General features: G+C 40.8%; 1 protein-coding gene across 3 annotated transcripts in view; it reads right to left on the reverse strand.

Moving 5' to 3' along the window:
* SAMSN1 (SAM domain, SH3 domain and nuclear localization signals 1) overlaps nucleotides 1–24,761 on the reverse strand; it is a 353,573-nt gene that overhangs the window by 96,110 nt on the left and 232,702 nt on the right. For 2 of the 3 annotated variants that reach the window (XM_048494498.1, XM_048494496.1), the window contains exons 4-6: nucleotides 15,293–15,344; nucleotides 13,216–13,349; nucleotides 6,299–6,436 (exon numbers count right to left, since the gene is read on the reverse strand). In XM_048494498.1, coding sequence (XP_048350455.1) covers nucleotides 6,299–6,436; nucleotides 13,216–13,239 — 162 coding nt within the window. In that variant the 5' untranslated portion in view covers nucleotides 13,240–13,349; nucleotides 15,293–15,344. The remainder of the gene's footprint in view (nucleotides 1–6,298; nucleotides 6,437–13,215; nucleotides 13,350–15,292; nucleotides 15,345–24,761) is intronic. The other variant, XM_048494497.1, reaches the window with a different exon arrangement.

A 24,761-nucleotide genomic window follows, 5' to 3' on the forward strand; every position in this document is an offset into this window, starting at 1 on the left:
GGGGGGAGGGGTCTTCTTTAAGGGAGGCAGGAGTGTAAAGGATTCAATGGTGTTGATGAGAGTGGGCAGCCGCCTGTGTCTTGACTACGGTATCTCCACAGCCCAGGCGATGGGCCAGCCTTCTCAGTGCGGAAGACCTTATCTCTGCGAGGGAGATGAGACCTCCGTTCCCATGGGAATCCGGGAGGGGGGATGGGATGGACAGAGTTGTAACCTGTGTTTCTGGCGGGAGATCTTATTCCTGCCACTGCGTGTACTTGAGCTTTCTAAGATGTCTGAATAAACGGTCTTTTACACCAAAGAGCCTTTTATTTCTGCTTCTATGGAATTCCTTACAAATAAGATTGGTGCCAAACATCTGCTGTATAATGTATTAGAGTATATAATTCTCATTTGTTTAGGGTACATAATTCCCATTGGTTTGGGACACCATTGTGGTACATTTGTAAACTTCCCAGAGTTTCTCAGGCTCTTCTATGTTTCTTAACTTGCTTTGCTCCAAAGTTTTGGAAAGATCACAGCATATCTGGGATGACTGCTGTGTAGGTGGCTGCCACAATCCCCACAACCCAATCCCCATTTCATCCCCTCTGCCATCAGGGAGAGATTTTTAAAAAAATAAAATCCCAATGGAATCTATATATCTAATTCTGAAGTCTATCCTCTGCCCGCAGACACATAAATGTGCAAATAGGGGGCAGACTGACCCCAACAAGTTTTTCTGCAAATTTGGAGGACCCCCGAGGTCTGCAGAATAATATGAAAATTAAAACAAAATTATTGGGGGGTTTAAATCCCACTGATTAAAAAAAACAATGTTGTTTGCATATGTGCAGACCATTCACTTACTGTTCAGGGGAGGAGGATGCCAGCAGCCTTGTTGGGCAAGGATCATCGTCCTTGATGGTGGCAGTGATATGGGGAAGGAAAGTCAAACTGGTATCTACTGCAGAAACTAGGAGCCTTCCTGGGCCTGGGTCATTTGCAATGACAGTGGCAGTGATGGGGAGAAGGACTTAAGGGAGGGGGAGGAAACTGCAGCAAGCTCCACAGCAGAGGCTGGGAGCCTCACTGAGCCTGGGATTGGTGGCAGCAGCAATGGAGGGGAGATGGGATTCCTCTCTCATGAGTTTCACTGACCCCACTTTTATCCTTATATTGATATAACATTACAACAGCTTATGTAGCAAGTTTTCTTTTCTTTTTTTAAAGAAAGTTGCTTGTGCCTTATTTATTTATTTATTTATTACATTTATATACCGCCCTCCCCCGAAGGGCTCAGGGCGGTGAACATGAATATACAAATAGAGCACAAATAAAATCAATAAATCTCAAATCGCTAAATAAATCATAATAAATGGCTCTATAGTCTTTGAATCATTAAAACCCCATTAAAAGCAGCGTGTTAATATCAAATACAATAAATAATACAAGAGGCAACCTACTAACCAATCCCCTAAAAGAGGGGAGGGACGGCAGGATCCACAGATGTTAACGGGGGGGGCATCAGCGGCCAGCCTCCCCAAAGGCCTGGCGGAACAGCTCAGTCTTGCAGGCCCTGCGGAACTCATTGAGATCCCGCAGGGCCTGCACATCTGGAGGGAGAGCGTTCCACCAGATGGGGGCCAGAGCTGTAAAGGCTCTGGCCCGGGTAGAGGCTAGCCGCATCATGGAGAGGCCAGGGATCACCAGCAAATTGGCCTCTGCAGAGCGCAGAGGCCAGTTTGGGACATATGGGGCAAGACGGTCCCGCAGGTACGGAGGTCCTAGACCACGCAAGGCCTTAAAGGTTAGCACCAACCCCTTGAAAATGATTCGGAATTCTATTGGTAACCAATGCAGATGGCATAACGCAAGTGAGATGTGGTCTCTAGCGGCACCCCCTGTGAGCAGACAGGCCGCTGCATTCTGGACCAATTTTAACTTCCGGATCAGACGCAAGGGTAGGCCCGTGTAGAGCGAGTTGCAATAGTCTAGCCTGGAGATGACCGTTGCATGGATCACAGTAGCTAGGTCTGCTTGGGAGAGGAAAGGGGCCAGCCGCCGGGCTTGTCGAAGATGGAAAAACGCAACGCCTTCTCTCACAGAGGTATGCCTTTTCCCTTTTATCTCTACAATGAAAGGTGTTACAGATTTTTTAAAAAGGAACACTAGGAATTCAGAGTACCTGTTACAGATATTGTTTGGAGAGCCATATTGTTACCATGTTATGTCAGTAGTATATCAGTTGGGGTGCTGAGGCAGGGCAACTGCAGGGAAAACCTGCCATATAGAAGCGCCATTGCCACTGCTCTTTGTCAGCACCTGCACTAGCAACAGGAAAAACATACAAGCCTGTCTCTTGTGGAAACCACTGTAGTTATAAAGAACAAATCTATCCCATTTTCAGCTAACCCACCATGGAAAAATTACTTTATATTTCAACTTACAAATATTTAAGATCATCTTCAATATAGCAACAGTCACTGTTCACAACTGCTGTTAAAATCTGGATTCTCAATACTGACAAGCAAGTGAATGAATGCAGTAGGACGAATATCTAATAGGACACTTAACTAGAGGAGCTGTTTAGTACCAAACAGCTGGCCAAACAAAATCAATAAGGCTACACTTGGACTGATTAGCAAGCCATCTGAGAAACAAAAACTGAACTGCCAACATGGAAATAGGTTTACTGCATCCTTTGCGACCTTTGACTCTCTTCCATCATCTACATTTCTCCTTGGCAAGCTTTGCTGTTCCAAAAGATCTGACATACAGTTTTCCTGAATAACATAATTGCTGGTGAACATTCCCCCTGGACATAGTAGTTTATATGATATTCCGATGCTCAATAATGCTGTTCACATACATTCAACAGATGTCAATTCTGAGTGGCATAATTATACCAGGTTACATTTGGTATGTAAAAATCCGGATCTATTTTATCCCCGTTTCACTCTTCACGTGAGTGCCTGTTTCCATAAATGAATCTAGAAGACCGGGAGGAAATATTCCAATTTCTTTTGTACCTGCTTTTTTGTTTTTACAATGCAGAGGCAACGCACATGCTTGAACATTCCCGGTGTGCTGTATTCTGATTGGCTCCCCCGCCCCAGCAATGCTTCTGATTGCAAGCAGGTAAGGTTTACCATCTAAGACCTTCCTCTCCCACCCCCCGCACTCATCCTATAGTGCTCTGTTTTCTATTGAGATGTAGTTATGAATTTTTAGAGTATGTTAAGATTAGTTCAGTTGCCATCTATGTTTTAAATATATTTAATTTATGATTTTATTGTTTTATATGCTGGAAGCTGCCCTGAACTCACAAAGGAAAGGCCAGCATATAAATTGAATAAATGAAAATGAAATGAAAACAGTTAAGCAAGATGCTTAAAATTCAGTGACACAATGCATATGCTGCATGCACCCCTTTCCAGCCAACATATTTTAAACGCACTGGCTTTTTAGATTTTTTTGTTAAATCCCTAATATGATTTGATTTTAAAATGGCTAGGTCTGCTACTAAAATTCAAATACTGGTATTCAGATTCTAACTACATTCACTTGGAAGTAAGCCCACTTGATTTTTTTTCTTTTTCAAATCCAACTTCATGACAAGAAAGTATTCTAATGATTAAGGTCAAATGCTTTGGCTATCAAGTCTGAAGGGAATTCCAGTTATCACTGCAAGGAAAAAGACCTTGTTTTTTTTTTAAAAAAAGAAGTATATCAGATAAATAATAAAGGTTGGGAGAAGTTCGGAATTGTCAACTCTGGGTTGGTAAATTCTGGGAGATTTGGGAGTGGATTCTGGGAAGGATGCAGTTTGGTGAGGTAAGAAAACTCAGCAGGTATACAATGTCATATAGTCCATGTTCTGAAACTCTCATTTACACAAGAGGAACCGATCTCTGTAGCATGGAGATCAGTTGCAAGTCCAGGAAAACTCTGGGCTTTAACGGTGTAGGTTTGACAACCCTACAAAGAAGGCAGATTTGAGTCAGAAAACTTGAGGTTCTCCTTACTTCAGCAGAACCATTTGGGAATCTTAAACGTATCTTAATATCTGATAAATGTGAAACAAGATACAAAATGAGAAGAAATGTTATTGGAAACCTACTAGTGCTTTATTTCAGAGAAAGCCAGTGATGTAAGGGGGGGAAATCTAAAAACGGACCTACATAGTGCATGAATTAATTTAATATGGTTATCTTGATGTGTACTTAGGCATTCTCCCCACAGCCAGTATATCCTGTGATAAGGAAGTGAACCATCCCGGTTTGGGCATAAATTCTACAAGGCTTCCGTGCCTAAATTGGGCTCGCCCCATGAGATTTTCCCTATCCTGCAGCTTTAAAAAAAACAATAAAATTGGCAGTTCTTTTGAAAAAGTGCGCACCGATTCTGCGCCCATGCAAACACTGTGGGAGACGGGCCTGTTTATTTTTCCAATGTTGCTACCTGCTCTCCCCGCACCTTAGCTGCAGCCAATCAAAACGTCGGCAAAACGGAATTAGAATAGAATAGAATAGAATAGAATCTTTATTGGCCAAGTGTGATTGGACACACAAGGAATTTGTCTCCGGTGCATATGCTCTCAGTGTACATAAAAGAAAATACATTTGTCAAGAATCATAAGGTACAGCACTTAATGATTGTCATATAGGTCTAGTAAGCAATCAGGAAACAATCAATAGTAATAAAAACATAAAATGTAAAATCATAAAATAAAATGAAATGTCAGCACATTGAATTATGATACAATGAATTCATATTATGATACGATGAATTTTTTAGAAATGAAAACTTTACCATCCTATATGTCTGCCCAAAACTGAAGCATGGGTCCCTACAGTTGTGCAAACGTTGGCTGCACTAGTTTACCATATGCTTGCCTACAAATAGTCATTCAGAAGATACAAAGGGAAAGCAGCCATTCTATTTGTCTCATGGCATTTGGGACTATTTGGCTATGCCTTATGCTGCAGCTTTAATTTTAGTAACATACATTAACATGGTGACCTGATTTTCAAGAGATAACCGAAATAGGTTCAGTAATAAACAGTAATACTACACACTGAAAATAACATCTGTTGATTCATGCTGTATACAAGCAAGATCTGCCATCTTGTTATTTTTAAAACAGTATCACTACAAAACATTGTGCAGATGCTTGTAAATAGCAACAAGTGCTTCAACAGTTCTGTTTTCAACACAATGGAACAAGTTATAGAGATGCTTCATTTTTTCATGACACAATTTTTGACAAACTTTGGCTTTTTCTGCACAATTCATTTACAATGTTTTGAAGCAGGAAATAAAACATATCATCCATGGAGCTCACTCAGTTCCCCCTTACTTGTTTATTTGAGGGGGGTGGGGTGGCGATCTCTGAAGCATTGAGTATATGAGTGTAGAATGAGGCTGAAGCACTGAAGCATCAATTCAATACAGAACTCAATAAAGGGGGGGAAATCACAAAATGGCAGCCAAAAGTCATTTCCAGTGGATGAATGTGGATAAAAGGTGGGATTTAAAAAGTTTTGCAAAGGTTTTACAAACATTTTAGAATGTTTGTGTAGAAAGGAAGTTTGTTTTACATGCAGAAGCAGGGCTTTATGTATACATTTGATGAATATGCCTATCTCCTTCATGATGCTCAACTGAACCCCACAGTACTGGCTTTTGATGTGGCTTTACATTCAATGTAAACCATCTATTGTGCATGATTAATTGTTTGGAACCAGAGGTAGATTAGATCAGTGAGTTCCATAATATTGATCTTAGTCGTCTTGACAGACTGTACATAACATTCCTCCATATGATCTATAGCAGATAATGGTGGATTCCACACAGCATAAATATAACATCTTTAGGATGTTATAAAAAGATCCGTGTTGGCATTTTGTGTTCCCACATCACAGGAGAACACAAGTGTTTTCAGCCAAAATAGATCTTTTTTTTCCTGCCTGCTGCACGGAGCGCTTGTCAATTTAACAGTGGACCTGCCATTTTGTGTGCTGCAGCAGATTCTCCGAGACGATTCCCCACAGAGGTTTCCTCTGCTTGCAGCTCATCCATTTGCTATTTACCTGTAACAAGTAGATGAATAAAGTTTGTTTAGGCGATAAGGGCTCTGGTGCTTATTATTTGGGAGATCCCTAAAGTCAATAAGGAATAATTCCTGAGGTAATAGCTCCCAGGGCTTGGAATTTGTGAAAGGGGAATCCTTTCCTTCGCCCCTGTTTGGTTTTGTTACAAGAGATATTTCACTTTTTTCCTGTTTCAGAGACACAACATTGTTAGTGTCACTTACCAATGACTGAGATCTCTCAGGAGGTCCATACTTCATTGGGACATTTGCTGGAGTGTTAGCCCGGCTGATCATACAAATAGCTTCTTGTGGTTCTTGGTTTTCTTTAACAGGTTCATATAAGCTGTCCATGGAGCCCTCCTGGAATAGAAGAACTTTGTAACTGACATATTGAGCTAATCTTTTTCTCAGATGGTTGGGGATGACTTTAATGGGTAGTAGATGCTTCCTCCCCAACGGCTCCTGTTGCCCACTTCACTACCCCAGATTGTATCCACAGTATAGCAATATTACATGCATGGATTAAAATGTTAGAAACACTGCAGATAGTTAATGAAACCTCATCCACTTATTCCTAGGCTTTACCCAACAGCAAATAGATACCATTGCTACTGTAGCCAGGACAGGTCATGACAAGTCCCCTAGCAGTTTTGGTCTGGTCAGAAGCAGGCAGGGTCAGAGATCTTTTGTGAAATGATTCCCTTCTTCAGGTTTGAGCTGACCCTGACTTTCTTGTCTCATAGATTTGGATAGGAAAAGTAAACTAGTTGTGAAGGCTGAGATAGGAACATTCAGCATAATCTAAGAATACAGTGTGAGGAATAGATAAACCATAGACTTGTGGCTGAATGCTAGAGCACTCCCAATAATGCACTGATGTATTTTCATGCTTGCACTGGAAGTGATGTCAGTACATTGCTACTGACATTATTATGTCTCTGGGGAGCTCCTCCCTCAACAGTGAGTCTCCTGCCAGTTGCCATCCTTGAGCTGGCAATCCTAATTCACAGGTTTGTTGTGACAATAAAAGGAAAAGGTGGTGATACTGTGTGTGTTGAAGGAATCAGGATAAAATATATTAATAATTAATAGTAATTAATGTAGTAGTATATACAATAAAAATGTGAATCCAAGAACTCAAAAGGATTTAAACATTCATGACTGGTGGGGGGGATTAGGTTGCTTTCCTCTTCTTTCCAAACATCTGGCCAGCTGGGTGCTACAACAATTGGACTTCTGTTGTTCTTTATCAGCAGTAATTATCTGTTGGTTCCACTGTAAGCACAAGAGCTTGCTGTGCCTTCTGAAAGTTGTGATTACTCTCAGCTGAGATTCCCAGCCTCATATGGGGAACTATTATGCTAACTCAAAGTGTTCAGAATAATGACAATCCCTTACAATGATGGACTTGGTGTAGAAATAATGAGATTGCACACAGTATATATAAAAAAGTTCTCTTCATGTAGTGTTTGAGCTACAGGACCATTTTCAGTTTTCCATTATATATTGTCTAACTATCTCACAAGTTATATTCTACGGAGAATAGAGTTATCTTTGCAAAAGATATGTTTGTATGTCAAAGGTCACATGGCTACGAGAGCCTGATATAAAAAATTATTGGAATTTCAGCATGACTTGGGAGCAGAACCCAGCATGTATTGGAAGCTACAGAGCAGAAAGGTTTTGAAGATGTGTGCAGGCATAGCCCAGTGCAAAACACTTTGCTTCACGTAAAGCGTACAGTTTTTTTTAAAAAAAATGGTTTGTGTGTGTGCAGAGGTGGGAACCATTTCTGTAAACTGGTCCTTGCATTTCTCTAAACTGGTCCCAAAATAAAAAAGATAGGGAAAAATTGGTTTGGAACTTTTGGGGTAGAATATTGTGTTCCTTTCATATTGTGTTGTCATTTTTTCCTGTGCAGTATTTATAGCAAGAATCCCATCTTCTAACATCTGGCCTTATGCTCTCAGTGCTGAAGAAATGAAAAATTCTTCATTCTGGTTATTGTACAGGAAAAATGAGATGGGGAAATGAGTTTGAGCTTCTTTTCCCCAACTTGAAATATGTCACATTGCTGAACATTTCTGTCATGTAAAGTGAAATGCTCCTGTACAGTGAAGTGTTGTACAGTGAAATACACTGATGAAACACAAGAATTCTTACCATATGTTATACACCTTCTTATGGCACTATCGTAAGCAATTTACATGTCCTCAGATCCTCTGAAAATGCCAGCCACAGATGCAGGCGAAACGTCAGGAGAAAATGCTGCTAGAACACGGCCATACAGCCCGGAAACTACACAGCACCCCAATTTACATGTCAGTTGCAGACTTTGTGGAAACAATCTGCACCATTTTAAGCACATAAGCACGATGTTAAGCACAGTTGAGCACATACTACTTCTATGCTCCCTTCAGTGCAGGTTTTTCAGGCTTTTTGTGTGTGTGTGTTTAAAAAAAAGAGGACTTTTATGTTTAATGAGTTGTCTGGAATTTAGGCAAGGGACCCAGCCCCAAATCTCTCCATTTAACCATTTAACCAATTAGAAGTGTATATTTTGGTATATCCAAATTAATTGTTTTGTGCCAGTGCAGGGATAACTGAAATGAAACCCCCCCACCCACCCACCCAAGAAACAACTATTAGTTAGCATCTCTTTTCCAATTTAAAGGGAAGAGAGACAACAGCTACCAGCTCATGGCAGGATAAACTTGGCCTCCACCAATGCCAGTTTATTTTAAAAGGGAAAGATCTGAACCAGCATTCTATCATGCTATCATGCTAATCCATGATAGCATTCATCCCCACTGGAGGCTTTTCCCCACTTCAGCACTGGACGTAGCAGAAATTGGCTCCATCCTTGGAAAATGGCAGGAAGGCAGGTGAGCTCCTGGATTCCCATAAGTCTTGGCTGTCACTGAGGGTATTTTCTCCTGCCACTAGTGGACTTTTTAAACAATATCAGCAATCAAATAGTGTTATACCAATACAACAGTATAGTAACCTGTGTATCAGGTTCTCTGAATTTAATTTTTGAGTGAATCCCTAGCCAATTCCATTGTAGAGATATAAAGAAAATATATGTTTTTACAACCCAAGGGTCTGGAGACTTATTTTCCCCCCATAAAACCCAGGAATTCAGAGAATCTGATATACATATTGCTATAGAAGAAGAGTGAAGAGTTTTGGATTTATATCCCCCCTTTCTCTCCTGTAGGAGACTCAAAGGGGCTTACAATCTCCTTGCCCTTCCCCCCTCACAACAAACACCCTGCGAGGTAGGTGGGGCTGAGAGAGCTCCGAGAAGCTGTGACTAGCCCAAGGTCACCCAGCTGGCATGTGTGGGAGTGTACAGGCTAATCTGAATTCCCCAGATAAGCCTCCACAGCTCAGGCGGCCGAGCTGGGAATCAAACCCGGTTCCTCCAGATTAGATACACGAGCTCTTAACCTCCTACGCCACTGCTGCTATACTGTTAAAGAGATACAACGCTAGTCAATTGCTAATTTTAAAAAGGCAAATAAGTTCCCCCACCAATTGGGGGGAGGGAGAGATTGTTGCTGCTGCAACCAAGCCTCATTGTACTCCAGAAGCCTGCCTGGCTGCCTGCCATTTCCAGCTGTGGGGTGGATTCTGCCATCTCTGATGCCAATAGTGGGAGAAGCCTTCTCTGGGGATAATGCTGGAATGCTGAATCTGGGACTAGCTTCCTGTATTTGCCTCCCTCCTTTTTTTTCTCCTGCTGTCTCTGTGAGGGTGTGTGTATGTGATTAAAACATGACAAAAATAATTATCCCAAATTTTTAGAACCCCCCCCCCCAAAAAAAAAACTGCAAAGAATCCTGAACTGGTAATCCCATTCCTAAAAATCAAGATAATAAAAACAGCTCCCTACCTGAAATCCTGATTCAAAATTCATATGAATTTCCTTTGAAATGCACAACCCTACTACTACTAAGTGTACATACAACTGCCATAGATAGAACTGGGGATTTATTATTTGCAAATATGTACTCCTTAGTTTCAAAAATGGTATTTTAAGATCCTGAGTATCTTCAATATTACTAACATAAACTGCTTATCTCAGGACTCTTCAGAGGCTGTTCAGTGCACAGTGGGATTGCAGAGGTGCCTCCTCATGTTTTCTGTTTACACATAAGGAGCCAATCTCTGCTTGCCCTGAAACTAGCTGGCTCATCTCAATGGGCCTCTGCAGCTTTTTGTGGTTCTCTTAACTTTAACTATCAACTCCTTTAAGGCCCCTTCCACATGGGCTGATAAACCCAGGCTACAGACAGTAAAAAGCCTGTTTCAGGGGAAAACTTCACACGGATCCCACCCCTAAAGCAAGGCTGCCCTGTGCTAAGTCCCTGAACTGGGTTTTTTGAGAATTGCACTATCTGCAATCTTTAAAAAAACCAGGTTGCAGCCACCCACAAGTGAACGGCTGGTCAGGAGGCACTTTAATCGGCGCTTTAATCAGTGCTTTAATCCTATGTACCGCTGTATTTTAAAGAAACATACTTCCATACTTAATTGCAGTTGGTTTGTCCTTTTATTATTATTTGGAAAAAAACATTAATTTTTGACAGTTTTGTAAGGCCCCTTCCAGAAATACAGAATAATGCACTTTCAATCCACTTTCAATCCACTTTGCAGCTGTGTGGAATAGCAAAATCCACTTGCAAACAATTGTGAACGTGGATTGAAAATGCATTATTCTGTGTGTGTGGAAGGGACCCTTGTCTTTCTGGTTTGCTTAATTAAGTCCTCCTTCCCAAAAGTTTTAAAGTTTTTATTCTCCTTTAATTGTTAATGCTTTTACTCTGTTTCCTTTACATTCTCATATATTTTATGCCGCCAGCTTCTTTTTACCAGTAGATCTTGCTTTTATTCCTTTTAGAGCCATATCTACATTTTTACTATGTTTTACTTGTATCATGTTTTATCCTTTACTTTATTTACCTTACATTGGTCTGTGATCACAATAAAGATGGACTGACGATTAATTTCATCATAATTCCACAGAGCTTAACTATGTTAGTCTGTTTTAGGAAATGATTTTTGTGGCATTGTAAAGACTAACATTTTTGTGGATATCTGGAGTGACTTCCAGTCCCCAAAAAGTATGCAGGAATAAAGTAGTGTTAGTACCAGAGATTCCTGTTTGTTAATATTTTTTTTGCTGTGTTTTATTTCAGTATGTGATTTGAGTGGTTAATCTGACTAATATAAGCCAATAAATATTATTTTGATCTTAATTATATAAGGAAGATTACACTAGTAGAGATCTTTCACATTACCTACTGCCTTTTAACTGACAATGTGAATCTTGACTCACAAAAGCTTCTGCCCTGGGAAGTTTTGTTTGTTTTTAAGGTGCTGCTAGACTTATATTTTGTTGTTCCTTTTAACTAGAGAGTTCATGGATTCAATCTGGAACATTCTGCATACCAAACAGATACTCTTCTATATTGCCATTACTTTTCCCAATAACATCATAGAGGATATTGGGACACAATTTTCAAATACAAGATCTGAAAATTTTAGCCCATTATGTTAGGGCCAATTGTTTAGACTGGGTTGTGAATGCTGTCAACAGAGGAAGATGAAATGCCACAGGATATTCTGAAATATATACCTGTTTTCTGCAGTGTGATCTATAATTGTTACAAATATTTTTGACACTACTCTGTAGACTGTAGCAAGTTAATAGAATGAAAGTGGTAATCATTCCAAACTAATATTTCTACAACAATTTATAGTCCTAGGACATTTCATTGGGGAAAAAATCATAGACAGAAACATTGCCAATTTTTTTGCTTTAATGCTACATTTATAAAACTCATTTCCCAAGGGAAATATATAAAGTTTGCTCCATTCTTAGTTTTTAAGAAATCCCTTCTGACAATATTTTAAAAGTAAGAATCCACCCTGGCATATATCATTAAATTATTCCTTTTATATGAAAGTTTTGTTCCTAGTCTTATAAATTTGTTGACTGCAACTATGATAGTATTTTAAAATGTTATATAGCATAATGATGTACACTTTTTCAGGGTTAAAGTGTAGGTAAGAAATCTGAAATTAAAATATGCAAACTAAGCCGGGTGGAACAGGTCACTGATCTGTAAATATTTTATTGTTTATAGGGTAGTAACTTTAAATAACATTAAAGATTACTTTAAATAATGTTACATTTTGTTTCCTCTGTACCAAGAGCTGAACAATGCCTAGGTACAGCCATATGAAATAACTGGTTGTGTGGGTTTTCTGGGCTGTGTGGCCGTGGTCTGGTAGATCTTGTTCCTAACATTTCGCCTGCATCTGTGGCTGGCATCTTCAGAGGTGTATCACAGAGAGAAGTCTGTTACACACTGTGTCTAGTGAAATATGAAATAACTTCTGTAAATGGGAAGACTGTCAGTGTGCTCCTAAGCATATAAACTGCAGATTAAATCTCTTGGCATTCAATGGGACTTACTCCTTGGAAAGCATGTTTAGAATTTATCTGAGTTTCCCAATAATGCTTGCAATGTGAACATCAAATGTTTTTAAGAAGTAGAGATTTGTATAAATAGATACGCATCGAATGTATGGAAAGTGTCAAACACCGACAAACAGATGTATCTGGCAAGGACAATATTGAAAATTACTGATTGGCATCTTTGTTCATTAACATAGGATCTGTGTAAGAGAGCAAGCAACCCTAGTATTTTAATGCACATCATGTTTTTTTCCAGCAACAAAGCAAAACTATACGACTAGCACAGCAGAAAATAGGAAATGCATGCTGAAGACATTCATAACGTCACATTTCCAAAACAATGCATAAGAAGGTGAATTCAAATCACCGGGTAAATAAATAGCACACATAGAAATTGTTTTCTAACAAACTATACTAACTACACTAACAATATATTTAGCAAACCAAGTATTCATTTACCAGATTTCCTACCAGCCAGATTATTTTTGGTAGGAGATCCACATCCCCTTGCCCCAGGTTTTAAAACTTATTCTCATCTTTGTTACTGGCCTGGATAGCTTCATATTGTACAATACCTTTAATCTTTGTCACCTGATTTAGCTTAGGCTGACAAACTAATACAATCAAGGTAGACAAAGGAAAGACTTACCAGTGAAAAACAGAAAAGATTCATTTTGCTGTGACAATCTTTATCACATTTATAAATAATTATCCAGTGTCAAAAAATTCCGGCCACAGAATGCTGTTCCTTCTTGTCATTCCCAGCTGTTTGTACATTTCTCCCTAGAGATTAGGGCAAGATAAAATCCCTGCAATAATCCACTGGATTCTCAGTCCATTATCAAATGAGATAGGATTGCCTGGGCCAGTACAAGCAATGCCTCACATTAATGGACAATGTTTACAAACAAAACCAGAAAAATGTGAAAGGAATGGTACAGTAATTTTTCATTAGATCTTAGAATAGTGAGTTTCTAGGACTCATATAAAATTACACAACAAAAGGGTACCAGATTTCTCATGTTAGACTGCTGTAAAGACAAAATCAGTGGGTACTGCTTTCCTAATTTTCTGCATATTCATGCTAGGGTGAGACTCTGCCCAATTTTTATTTCTGTTATACAATGATTAATAGAACTGTTTGGAGGGACAGGAAAGAATCAATCCTCAATTCTTTGTATTTAGTGCTATTGTAACTCAAATGGATGAGCATTACTTGGCATGTTAATATTTTAAAAAGCAATGTATTTCAGTAGGGAGCTATAGAATATTTTATTTTTTATTTACTTATTAGACGTATGTTCTTAGGCAGTGTGCTCACAATATGGATTCTGAAGCAGCAGTTATTTCTTTTGTCAGAAAAGCTGCAACAATACTAGCAAGAGTGATTATCTTTTTTGCAAACTATTCAAAAGTATATTTTGCTGACTGTAGCCAAAATCATATTTATAATAAATGCCATGCCAAATCTATCTCTTCAACGAGGGTCCAAAACAGTTTACATGGTTCTCTCATTCATTTTTTCCTGAAAACAACTTTGTGAGGCAAGTCTGCCTGAGAAAATATCACCCCAGGTTTACAGGTTTACAGAAGTAACACCTGTAAACCCCTGTAGCTTTAAGAAAAAATCTCCTCTATAGCTACTGCTAGGCAACTGTCTCAGGTATTGCCAGCCTTAAAGACTTGGTTTCTGTCAGTAAAAGGCAGGGAGGGGACAGAGACCTATTAAGGGCTATCGTATATACTCGAGTATAAGCCGACCTGAATATAAGCCAAGGCACCTAATTTTACCACAAAAAACTGGGAAAACTTATTGAGTTGAGTATAAGCCTAGGGTGGAAAATGAAGCAGCTACTGGTAAATTTCAAAAATAAAAATAGATACCAATAAAATTACATTAATTGATGCATCAGTAGGTTAAATATTTTTGAATATTTATTTCAAAGAAAAACAGTAAACTAGCTCTGTAAGTGGAAAAGAGGGTCAACAAAAACAATATGGTATCAACAATAACTTTAAAAGTACAAAAAACCATAGCTCAATCAGCAACCAAGCTAAAACACAAGAGTTAAAATCCTTCAAAACTGGATTCTTCCTCATACAGTTGTATATAAATAATGTATATATGTGAGTATAAGCTGACCCAAATATAAGCCGAGGAGGGCTTTTTCAGCATTAAAAATGTACTGAAAAAGTCAGTTTATACACAAGTATATACAGTATTTTGGTTTTTCAGGGAAGCCTCATCAGCGATAGGCATGCAATTAACCACTGAATGAATTGTTACTATGTGACTTGCATGGCTCACCTTGACCTGACTGTTTGCTACTCCCCCTCAAAAAAGCCAGTATGGTATAGGGATTAGAGTTTCAGACTAGGATTTGAAAGATCCAGGTTCAAATTTCCTCTGTCATAGATCCTCACTGGATGATCTTAGACCAGTCATATACTTATAGCTTAACCTAATTAACAGAGTTGTTGTGAGAACAAAATGGAGGGCATGAGAAAGATGAAACCCACTGGATTTTTATTGGGGAGAAAGACAAGATATGCATGTAGAAAATAAATAATATACCGGTAGTTGAAAATGGGAGAAAGAAAATCTCATCTGGCAAGCCTGCCAAGCGGTGGACTTTCCACACCCCGGCAGCTGGGGCAGGAGCCATGCCATTGAGTGGCTGCTCACCCCAGCTTCCTCACAAGGCGGGTGCCTTGGAAGCACTCACCTGGATGGGATGGGCCTACCCCTGCCACAGTCCTTAAGCCTGGAGCCAGAGCCTGGGAAGATAAAGGGGCGGGTGAGGAGTGGGGTATGTTTAACTATTTTGTACAGTACTACAGAAACAAGAGTCTGCAATAATCTGTCACTATTATAACTGGCCTATCTTTTGAACTTAATTGAAATTCTGTAATTAGTTTGTTTGGCAGTGTTGTCTAGTTACTTAATGGTTATTAGTACTTAAGACAAAGCAAATCTGTACAAGAGACTACTAACTAAAATTTTCCAGCAGATTTATGATAAGAGTTGTAGTAATTCAGTTGTATGTTGGGATTAAATGGCACATAATGTTATTGCTCTGTGACAGGAACCCCTGCTTTCCCAATCATTCTGACCCATTTTGAGCCACCCTCCAGCTACTCTTTAGTGTCAAAATATATGTCTGGAATTCCAATGACTACAATATGTGTAGTTTGAGCCTTAGGCATTTTTAATGTCATGTAAAAAAAAGCGATCAGAAGAAAAGTGTTAATTATTAAGAACATAATAAGAACATTATTATTAAGAACATAAGAACATGTTAATTATTAAGAACATAAATGAAATGCTCCTATTTCTCTTTTACTTTTTTCAACAGTGAAACTCAAGAAAGGAAAAAGAAAAGAAAACAAAACTGAAAGGGCTGAAATGACATTTTTGTTGAGACACCCACATACAGAGAAGAAAATTATTGCAGTTTAGATTCTTCCACTTCTCACAGCTAATAGTGATATAGTCTGTTGGTTTAAGGTTCCTTCTTTGCACCAGTGGAAAGATCTATGAATTGATGGAATATGTTGGTATTTGTTCCTCATAGGATACAACTTCCACCCTCCCCTTAGTGCCGCGTGGGTGGCAACACATAACATACCAACTGTGGTGGTCATTTGGCTAAGTACTATGTGTTGGGGAAAGACCTGGTGACCTACCTCGTAAAACCTTCCCCATGAAACTCTATGGATCAGAATCGACTTGCTTCAAATATGGTGCTCAACAGTAGGCCCCCCCAGGCTGAACAGCATCAACCATGCAACTGGGGAAGAGCAAATGAGGACCCAAAGTATTCAGGACAAGGATGACGTGAATGGGGGAAACCCTTATGGGATCCCAATTGCTGATGTGGTCTGTGATGAAAAGGGTTATCTGAGTTGCAAATATCATTATATCATTGGAACATGGAATGTGAGAGGAATGTAAATTGGAAAGCACTGGAGACTATCAAAAGAAATGGAAAGGACAAGTGTGGACCTAGTGGGAGTAAGTGAACTGCACTTGATTGGATCTGGAGACTTTAGCTCAGTTGACTATGACATTTGTTACTTAGGGAATGCAACAGAAAGGAGGAAAGGAGTTACCATTGTGGCCAACAAAAGGATTGTAAGATGAATAGAAAGTCCTAAATACATTAGCGACAGAATCATGACAATCCACATCAGAGGGAAACCTTTGTATGTGACTATCATCCAAGTCTATGCATCAACAGCCGATGCGTCGGAACAAGACACTGAGGACTTCTATAGCCAAGTCCAGAATGCAATCAACCAAACTTATAGAAAGGACATCATCTACATCATGGGTGATTTCAATGCCAAAGTTGGAGAAGGAGAAGAGACAAGAGTGGGGTTGGTAGACATGGTCTAGGACAGTGGTTCTCAACCTGGGGGTCGGGACCTCTTTGGGTGTCGAACGACCCTTTCACAGGGGTCGCCTAAGACTCTCTGCATCAGTGTTCTCCATCAGTAAAATGGATAAATGTTAGGGTTGGGGGTCACCACAACATGAGGAACTGTATTAAAGGGTCGTGGCATTAGGAAGGTTGAAAACCACTCGTCTAGGAGAAAGGAATAATGCTGGGGACCACCTTGTGCAGCCAGAAAAACAAGTTCTGCCAGAAAAACAAGCTTAGAATCACCAACACATTCTTCATCCATCCTAAATGGTGCCTTTACACCTGGACATCTCTAAATGGGCAGCATTGCAACCAGATAGACTTCATCCTCTGTCATCAAAAATGGAGGGGATCAATTTCTGCTGTGAAAACACTACCAGGTTCAGACTGTGGGCCTGATCACCAACTCCTTATAGCTAAGGTCAGATTGTGCAAGATCAAACATCCTGCCATGCAAAAGAAGTTTGATGTCAGCAAAATCCCTGCACAATATGCAGTTGACATGAGAAACAGGGTTGCTTTACTCAGACAGGAAGGAGAGCCAGATGAACTATGGGCAGAGATCAAAGGAACCATCATTGAAACTGCCCCAAAACATGTGCCATACAAGAAGCCAATACGTAGTGGAAACTGGCTAACTGCAACCACCCTCCAGATTGCTGATAAGAGAAGAGAGGCTAAGGCTAAGGGCAGGTTAGATGAGGTGAGACAACTCAATGCTGATTTCCAAGGAGAAGCTAGGAAAGATAAGATCAACTTCCTAAATGCCCAATTCAACAGCCTTGAAGAAAATTAAAAGGGCAACACCAGAGAATTATTTAAGACTGTGAGAAACAGGTGAGGAAGCTTTTCTCTGCTCATCAGGCAACCATCAAGGATTATAATGGGAAGGAGATCAACAACTAGCAGGACATTAAGAAGAGGTGGAGAGAATATGCAGAGAAACTATACGCTGGCCACAATATTGATCACACAGAGGGACTTGCTGGATCAAGAGGAACTGGAACCAGACCTGTTGGAAAGTGAAGTGGAGTGGGTCCTGAGGCAGTTGCTAAATAACAAATCACCTGGTATTGATAGAATTCCTGCTGAACTGCTCACACCAGTCCCAAGAGCTGCACTGACAGCATTATGTCAGAAGATCTAGAGGACTTGCACATGGTCAAAGAAGTGGAAAAGACCAGTTTTCATTCCACTACCAAAAAAAAGCAACTCCAGGGACTGCACCAGCTATAGAACAATTGCCCTAATCTCCCATGCTAGGGCTCATTTGTGGAGTAGGGCTTATATTCTGAGCATGCTGAAGGTTGCCCCAGGACATTTGCTCTGTCCAGTAAGAAAAAAACTAAGTCAGTCTGCAGGTCAATCTAATGCTTCTCAATGGGAGATAGACAGGTCTTCCAAATAGCTAAGATCCTTGTATTTGTTTCTGCGTACCGTGTTTCCCTGAAAATAAGACAGGGTCTTATATTAATTTTTGCTCCAAAATATGCGTTTGGGCTTATTTTCAAGGAATGACTTATTTTTTTCCCATGGTTTTGTGCCTCCCACGTGACCATATCATCTGCGCCAGGGAATCTGTAACTAGAGCTCATTTTTGGAGTAGGGCTTATATTTCAAGCATCCTCCAAAAATCCCGAAAATCATGCTAGGGCTTATTTTCAGGATAGGTCTTATTTTTGGGGAAATGGTAGCTATGGAGATAGCTCATCATTTTTTTAAAAAAATGGGATAACTATTTATTGCTGGAATTGGCAGGACCAGCTGAGTACAACTGTGCACTTTTGGGGTCTGAAAAGGCACCCAGGATTGAAGCCTGCAGAGCAAATGTCCTGGGGCAACTTTCAGCAAATGGCAGCAGGGAGAATCCCTTCAGCTACACACAAAATGTTGGGTGCAAACTGAGGGTGAAACTGACCAGAGAGCAAAACATTTGGGATGGGAAACAGTCACTTTTCCTCTCCCACCCCTTTTCTGTCTGGAAAGCACATCAATAAATACCTCTTTTTAAGTTCCCTTGGAAATTTTATTTTGGGTGTACAGAGTGAAAAGAGGCAGTCACTCTTTTTAAAATGTCCCACAGAGGTCTTTTTTGTGCTGTTTGGAATGGACCTATGCCCATCACTTGATGACTACATCAGTTGACAAGTGCCGAATAATCTATACAGAAATGGGCCATTTTTTAAAATGGTGTTTTAAAATGGCACTGACGCTAACGATTGTACAGAGAAATCAAGTGATGGAGGGTTATGCAAGAAAACTTTGGTTTTCTTTGGAATCTCCGTTTTTCAATCCACATTTCCAATTCAGATATTTTATATGAGGCTTTTGATTATACATCTGCACAAGTTTATATCACATTAATACACTTTATTAGCTTTGCTTGCACTTCTGAATTCTCCTATAAAACATCTGAATTGGTCCTGACTGTATAGGGTCAGAGGCCTTGGAACATTCTGTTCTAGAATACACACTTACAACAAGGGGCCCTGCTAAACCATTTGGAATGGACCCATGAAAACACTTGCTGAAAATCTAACTCTTAAATGTTATTGATTTTCTTTTCTTTTTTAAAAAAAGAGAAAATAATCCATTTCCATTTCAGCAGCTTTTAAAGTTTCTTCTCCTAATTGAACAAGGTAAAAGGAACATTTTAATATCTTCTTCTTAAAATATTTCACATGGCACTCAGACAATTTACAGTGGCACTGATAAAATTGCTCCACTGACCAGTCCCTGCAGCTGCTAATTGAATTCCAAAAGAGCAACCCTGCTCAAATTAATAGTTATTTCTAACTAAATTTAGACATAAAATGACACTAACTTTGCAAGATGACCCCATTATTTCTACCTTAGTTCAGATATAAAAATTACACTAACTTCTTTTTCAAAAAACCTTGTTCATGCAATAGAACCACTGCCTGTCTGAGTAGACAATATTGACCTTGATGGACCAATGGTCTGATGAAGTATAAGGCAGCTTCATGATGTTATATAGTAGCCACATGTGGCCCTTATTCAAATTGGTATGGTGCTAGTGCATGCTATTGGTGTACTCGCGTCCATTGGAACTAGAAGGGGAAAATACATCATGGCTGCTCACCTTTTTTTTCTGTACAAGGCTAATGCTAGCATGAGGGAATTGGAGAAACTGTGAAGAGGAAGAAGAATTAAATGCCCTCTTCATTGCTGCCTGGCATAGTTGTGATTTATATTTGGAAAAAAAACACCCTGTAAATATCCAACCATAATTCTCCCAGTCTCACATGTATTTACACTCTGAGGTACCTTTCAGATTCCCATTCTAAGTTGGATTCCAACTCATTTCATATATGTGTTTCATGCAGCTCATTTTAATCCATCTGTGAGCCATCTCTACAGCACTCTGAGGCTCTCTGGCTATTTCAAACAGGGTTAGGGCATGAGGCCTGCATTAACAGCTCAGTGAATCTGGACCCCATCAGGACAAAGCAGCATAGAAATATTGACAAAGTAAATAAAATTGTGTCATTCAGGCTCTGATTAAATACCCAAATCTGGACTCTGATTTCCCAGCCAGTTACTATATAATTGACCCAATGTCAAAGTTTGCCCAGCAATCTGTAGGCATCAGTGCGCTTCTGGTGCAACAATCAAGCAGTGGTAAGGGTGGTGAACAGGCAGTCCAGCCAATCAAAAAGGGCCATGTGTCTGGTCCGAGAGTTGCTGTTGCTATGCCTTGTCAATGACATCTCTTTTAAGGCCGTTTTTCTTCCAGGGGTCATCAACTGTATTTCTGACACTTTATCTCATTGCCAGGTGGACCTTCTCTGCTCCCTTGCACCTGAGGCCAACCAGCATCCAGACCCGCTCCTGGAACAGCTGTGGCACCTTGGCAGCACATGATAGCAGATGGTGTCCTCCAGTCCTTGGCACCGGCCACCTGACGCACCTATGAAGGGGCAGTGGGCACCTTTCTTGACTTTGCAGCACCTCTGGGCCTGGCAGCACAGCAGGGGATCTCTGAAGGTCTACTACTTCAATATTTGGCCAACTTGAAGGCCTGGGGGTTTGCACCGCAGACTATGAGGGTTCATTTAGCAGTCATTTCATTCTTTTGCAGGTCCTTAGGAATCCCTGACCCAACCACATCCTTCCTAGCATGCAGGGCAATAGCAGAGTGGTGCTGGGCTTCCCCTCAGCCTTCAGATAGCCATTGGCCCATTACCAGGGACCATTGCAGTCACCACTCATGGTCACTGCCTCTGTCTGCTCATCACCATATGAGGGGACATTATTTTGTGCAGCTTTCATGTTGTCTTTCTTTGGTGCTTTCATAGTAGTGAATTAGTTGCACCTTCTACAACATCTTTGGCGCCCCGGGCCATTCAGTGGGCCAGTGTAACAATGGCAGAGAATGGCTTGTATATATGGTTTGCCAGTTCAAAGACCAATCAGTTTCACTGGGGAACCCAAATTTACTTAGCTGTAGCTCCCAGTGGGTCTCATTGCCTGGTTGCGGCATACTTGGCTCTCCACCCGGCCATCCCAGGCCCCCTCCTTATACACAGGGATGGGTCGGCATTATCCAGGTTCCAGTTTACGGCAGTACTGAGGCAGTGTTTGGGGGCATTAGGTCTACCTACTGCGGAGTTTGGTCTGCATTCATTCCGGATAGAAGTGGCCACAAGATGGATTTTCTCTGGACCAAATTCGGGCCATTGGCCAGTGGAGACCACTTGCATATCGGATGTATGTATGGCCTCACCTCTTGTTGTGATTCGTTTTATAGTTATGCCGGGCCAGCGGACCTGTGTATGGCTGGTTGGACAGAGCATTGTGCATTGGGCCGGTCGGTATGCTGCAAGTTCTGGATGGGACCCAAACCTTGGACTGGATGATATCTTGATCATTCGTTGGGTGGGACACCGGGGCATGGTCTTGGATGCTCTGCTGCCTACAATTTGTGAGTTGGTTCTTTGCTTTGGCGCTCCTCACGGTGTAGTGCTCTAGCTGGGGGAGAATGACATCCCAGTGCAGAAGGGTATGGTGTTGGTGCACCAGATGGCAGCAGACCTACAGGTGCTGCATTGGCAGCTGCCAAAGGCCAGATGGTTCTGTTTGCTGGAATGGAGATCACGGTGGGATGCAGTGAACCCTGGGAAGGTTAACCAGACCAGGAGGAAAGCTTGCCAGGCTGCAGCCCAGGTGGTATGGGATATGGATGGTAGGTAATCCTGCAGACTGAGATATCCTATGTGCAAGAGGTGCATTTTCGCCCTGACAGAGTCCACTTGTCTGAATTGGGGGGGGGGGTAGACATTTGGCTTCATGCCATAAGGCACACTCTATTGCAGTGGCTAGGTGGCACGCAATAGGATGGTGGCTCTGGACTCGGCAAGCTGGGATGGGAGCTGTTGGTAACAGCTCAGTGACAGTTTTGGGGCATAAGAGCACATCCATATTGGAAAGGCCTAGCTTGCATGCCAGACCTTCCTGTGGCTGGAGGCCTCAATAAGGGTCTGGGCGTGATGAAGGGCTCGATGGTGCAAGCTGCAGAGGCTCTGCTAGAGAGCTCGCTACCCCCAAGAGGGGTGTCACTAAATGGGTACTCGCCCAAGTGGCACCTAGTAACTTCCTGTCCCAATCCCCATGGGAGACGGTGCCAGGTTCAGCACACTTGCTGCTCACATGCCAGGTTCAGCTTCCTATGTTGCTGATTAATAAACAGGCTGTGGCCAATTTCTATTCCAGCACAAAAGCTGTGTCAGTCTCAATTGGTAAGAGAACTTCCGCACATCAGCACACAAAACAAATTCTGTAATAATTTTTGCAACCATTATGAAAAATTATTAACACAGATGTATACAAAATGCATATGGGTTACAAAAAATATTAATTTGTTTCTGTTTAGACCAATATGCACAAAATGTGATAAATGAATCCAAGAGGATTTCAAATCCAAAAGATACAGACAAGCCACTCCAGAATGAAGGTAGTGGGTAAAAGCTGCAGTTTCAATTCAATTTTTAGGGTTCTGTTGCAGTTCTAAATATCTAAAGTAACCATATGTATTATCAACTCAGTGAAAAGTGGAATAGTGGGGTAGGTTAGCCAAAAGCACTTTTCAATTTCATTAGTCAAGTCATTGGACCAATTTCTTACTTTATGCAGCTTTACTGAATGCTAGAAAACTTGGCCCATAAATTTGTTTTGCAATACAGAGTAAAAACTGTTAAGTTCCATCTTCAGGCCTTTTCATATATTACCTTACAAAATTGATGTCTGCCGTGAATTATGTGAATAGCAGCCATTATCTTCCAGGAGCACCTTGAAAACGAGATGTCTAATCTCAATAATGCAAGTTTCCTGGTTAAATAAATCCTCTGTGCTCAGTAATTCTTGCATTTATAGAAGAGATGTCAACTTCCCACCTTGTCAGACCTTAAAAAAAAAAACATTTTAAAGCCTCAAGGGGATTTTCATCCACACTAAACAGAATTGATTTCTGTACTTACTACTTAGTATTCTTTTAATCACATAGTTCATGCATTTTTTGTCTGTAATGGACTGGTATCACAAACATTTGCTGAAAATGTACTGCACTCATCCCTTCTGTTATTTGCAATGACATTTTGGTTTTGAATACAATCTTCAGAAGAATCAGTTTCCTGAAAAACACATGATAGAGGCAGCTTAGACAATGGGCACCTGTCTTTTTCATCCCATGCTAGTCAAAGTCTTGGATAAGTGTTCAGAAACAGAAAATGAAAGGTGTTGTAAGGTTTTCCAATCCACTTTGCAAGAAAGCTTACCTCTCTTAACTTAAATGCAGCCAGTACTGTTAGGGTTTTACAACACTGTCCTTGCCTGTATGTCTTGTAGATGACCTGAATTATCCTGTCACTGCTAATTTCCCCTATAATTATCATGTTGTTCTACAAGTGAGTACCATGTCTTAATTATAACTAGTAGAAGAATATGTGTAAACCTCTATAGAGGAATATGCTCTGTTCATAATGTAAATGATTTTGTGGGGGGGTATTTATCATGAAGATTTGATGATGGTGGGTTTTATTCAGAAATCTAAACTCTAGTTTTAGTACTCCTGAAGTTGGAACTCAGTAGAATTAAGGATACAAGTGGGAACCAACAAAGATTTGTGGGAATTATATCATGGGTTTTCCCCACCCTCACTATTTCATCTTTCCCTTTCCCCTCATAGTGTCTCCCTATTGCCTCCTTCCTTCTCTCCTTGCATGGTTGCTATCCTCCAAATAGGGCCTGGAGATTTCCTGGAATCACAATAGATCTCCCAACTACACAGATCAGTTCCCCCTTAGGCGGATTCCACATGGGCTGGGGGCATAAATGATGCCAGTGGAGCCCCGGGGCCATTCACACCATGAGGTGTGAGCAGCCCCAGAGCAGGGGAAAGGAAATGTGAGTGAAGGGAAAGGAAGTGGTGAGAGAGGGAAAAGGAAATGGAGGCAGCGGCTCCGCACAGAGTTGCCTCCATTTCCTTTCCCCTCACTCACCTTCTCTCCTGACGGAGCTCGACAGGGACAGGGAGGCACACCCATGCTGCCCTCTGACCCCAGGGGGTCGAAGGGCAGTGTGGATGTGCCTCCCTGTCTCTGCCAAGCTTCATTGGGAGAAAAGGTGAGTGAGGGGGAAATTGGAGGCACCAAAAAGCGGCACCTCCAAGCTGGTGCCATTCCCATGGTGCCGGCAGAGAAACACTGTTTCCCAAATGCCTTGCTCAATGAGCAATGCCTCGCTCAAATAA

This window comes from Sphaerodactylus townsendi, linkage group LG04 (assembly GCF_021028975.2).
Source record: "Sphaerodactylus townsendi isolate TG3544 linkage group LG04, MPM_Stown_v2.3, whole genome shotgun sequence".
Lineage (NCBI taxonomy): Eukaryota > Metazoa > Chordata > Lepidosauria > Squamata > Sphaerodactylidae > Sphaerodactylus > Sphaerodactylus townsendi.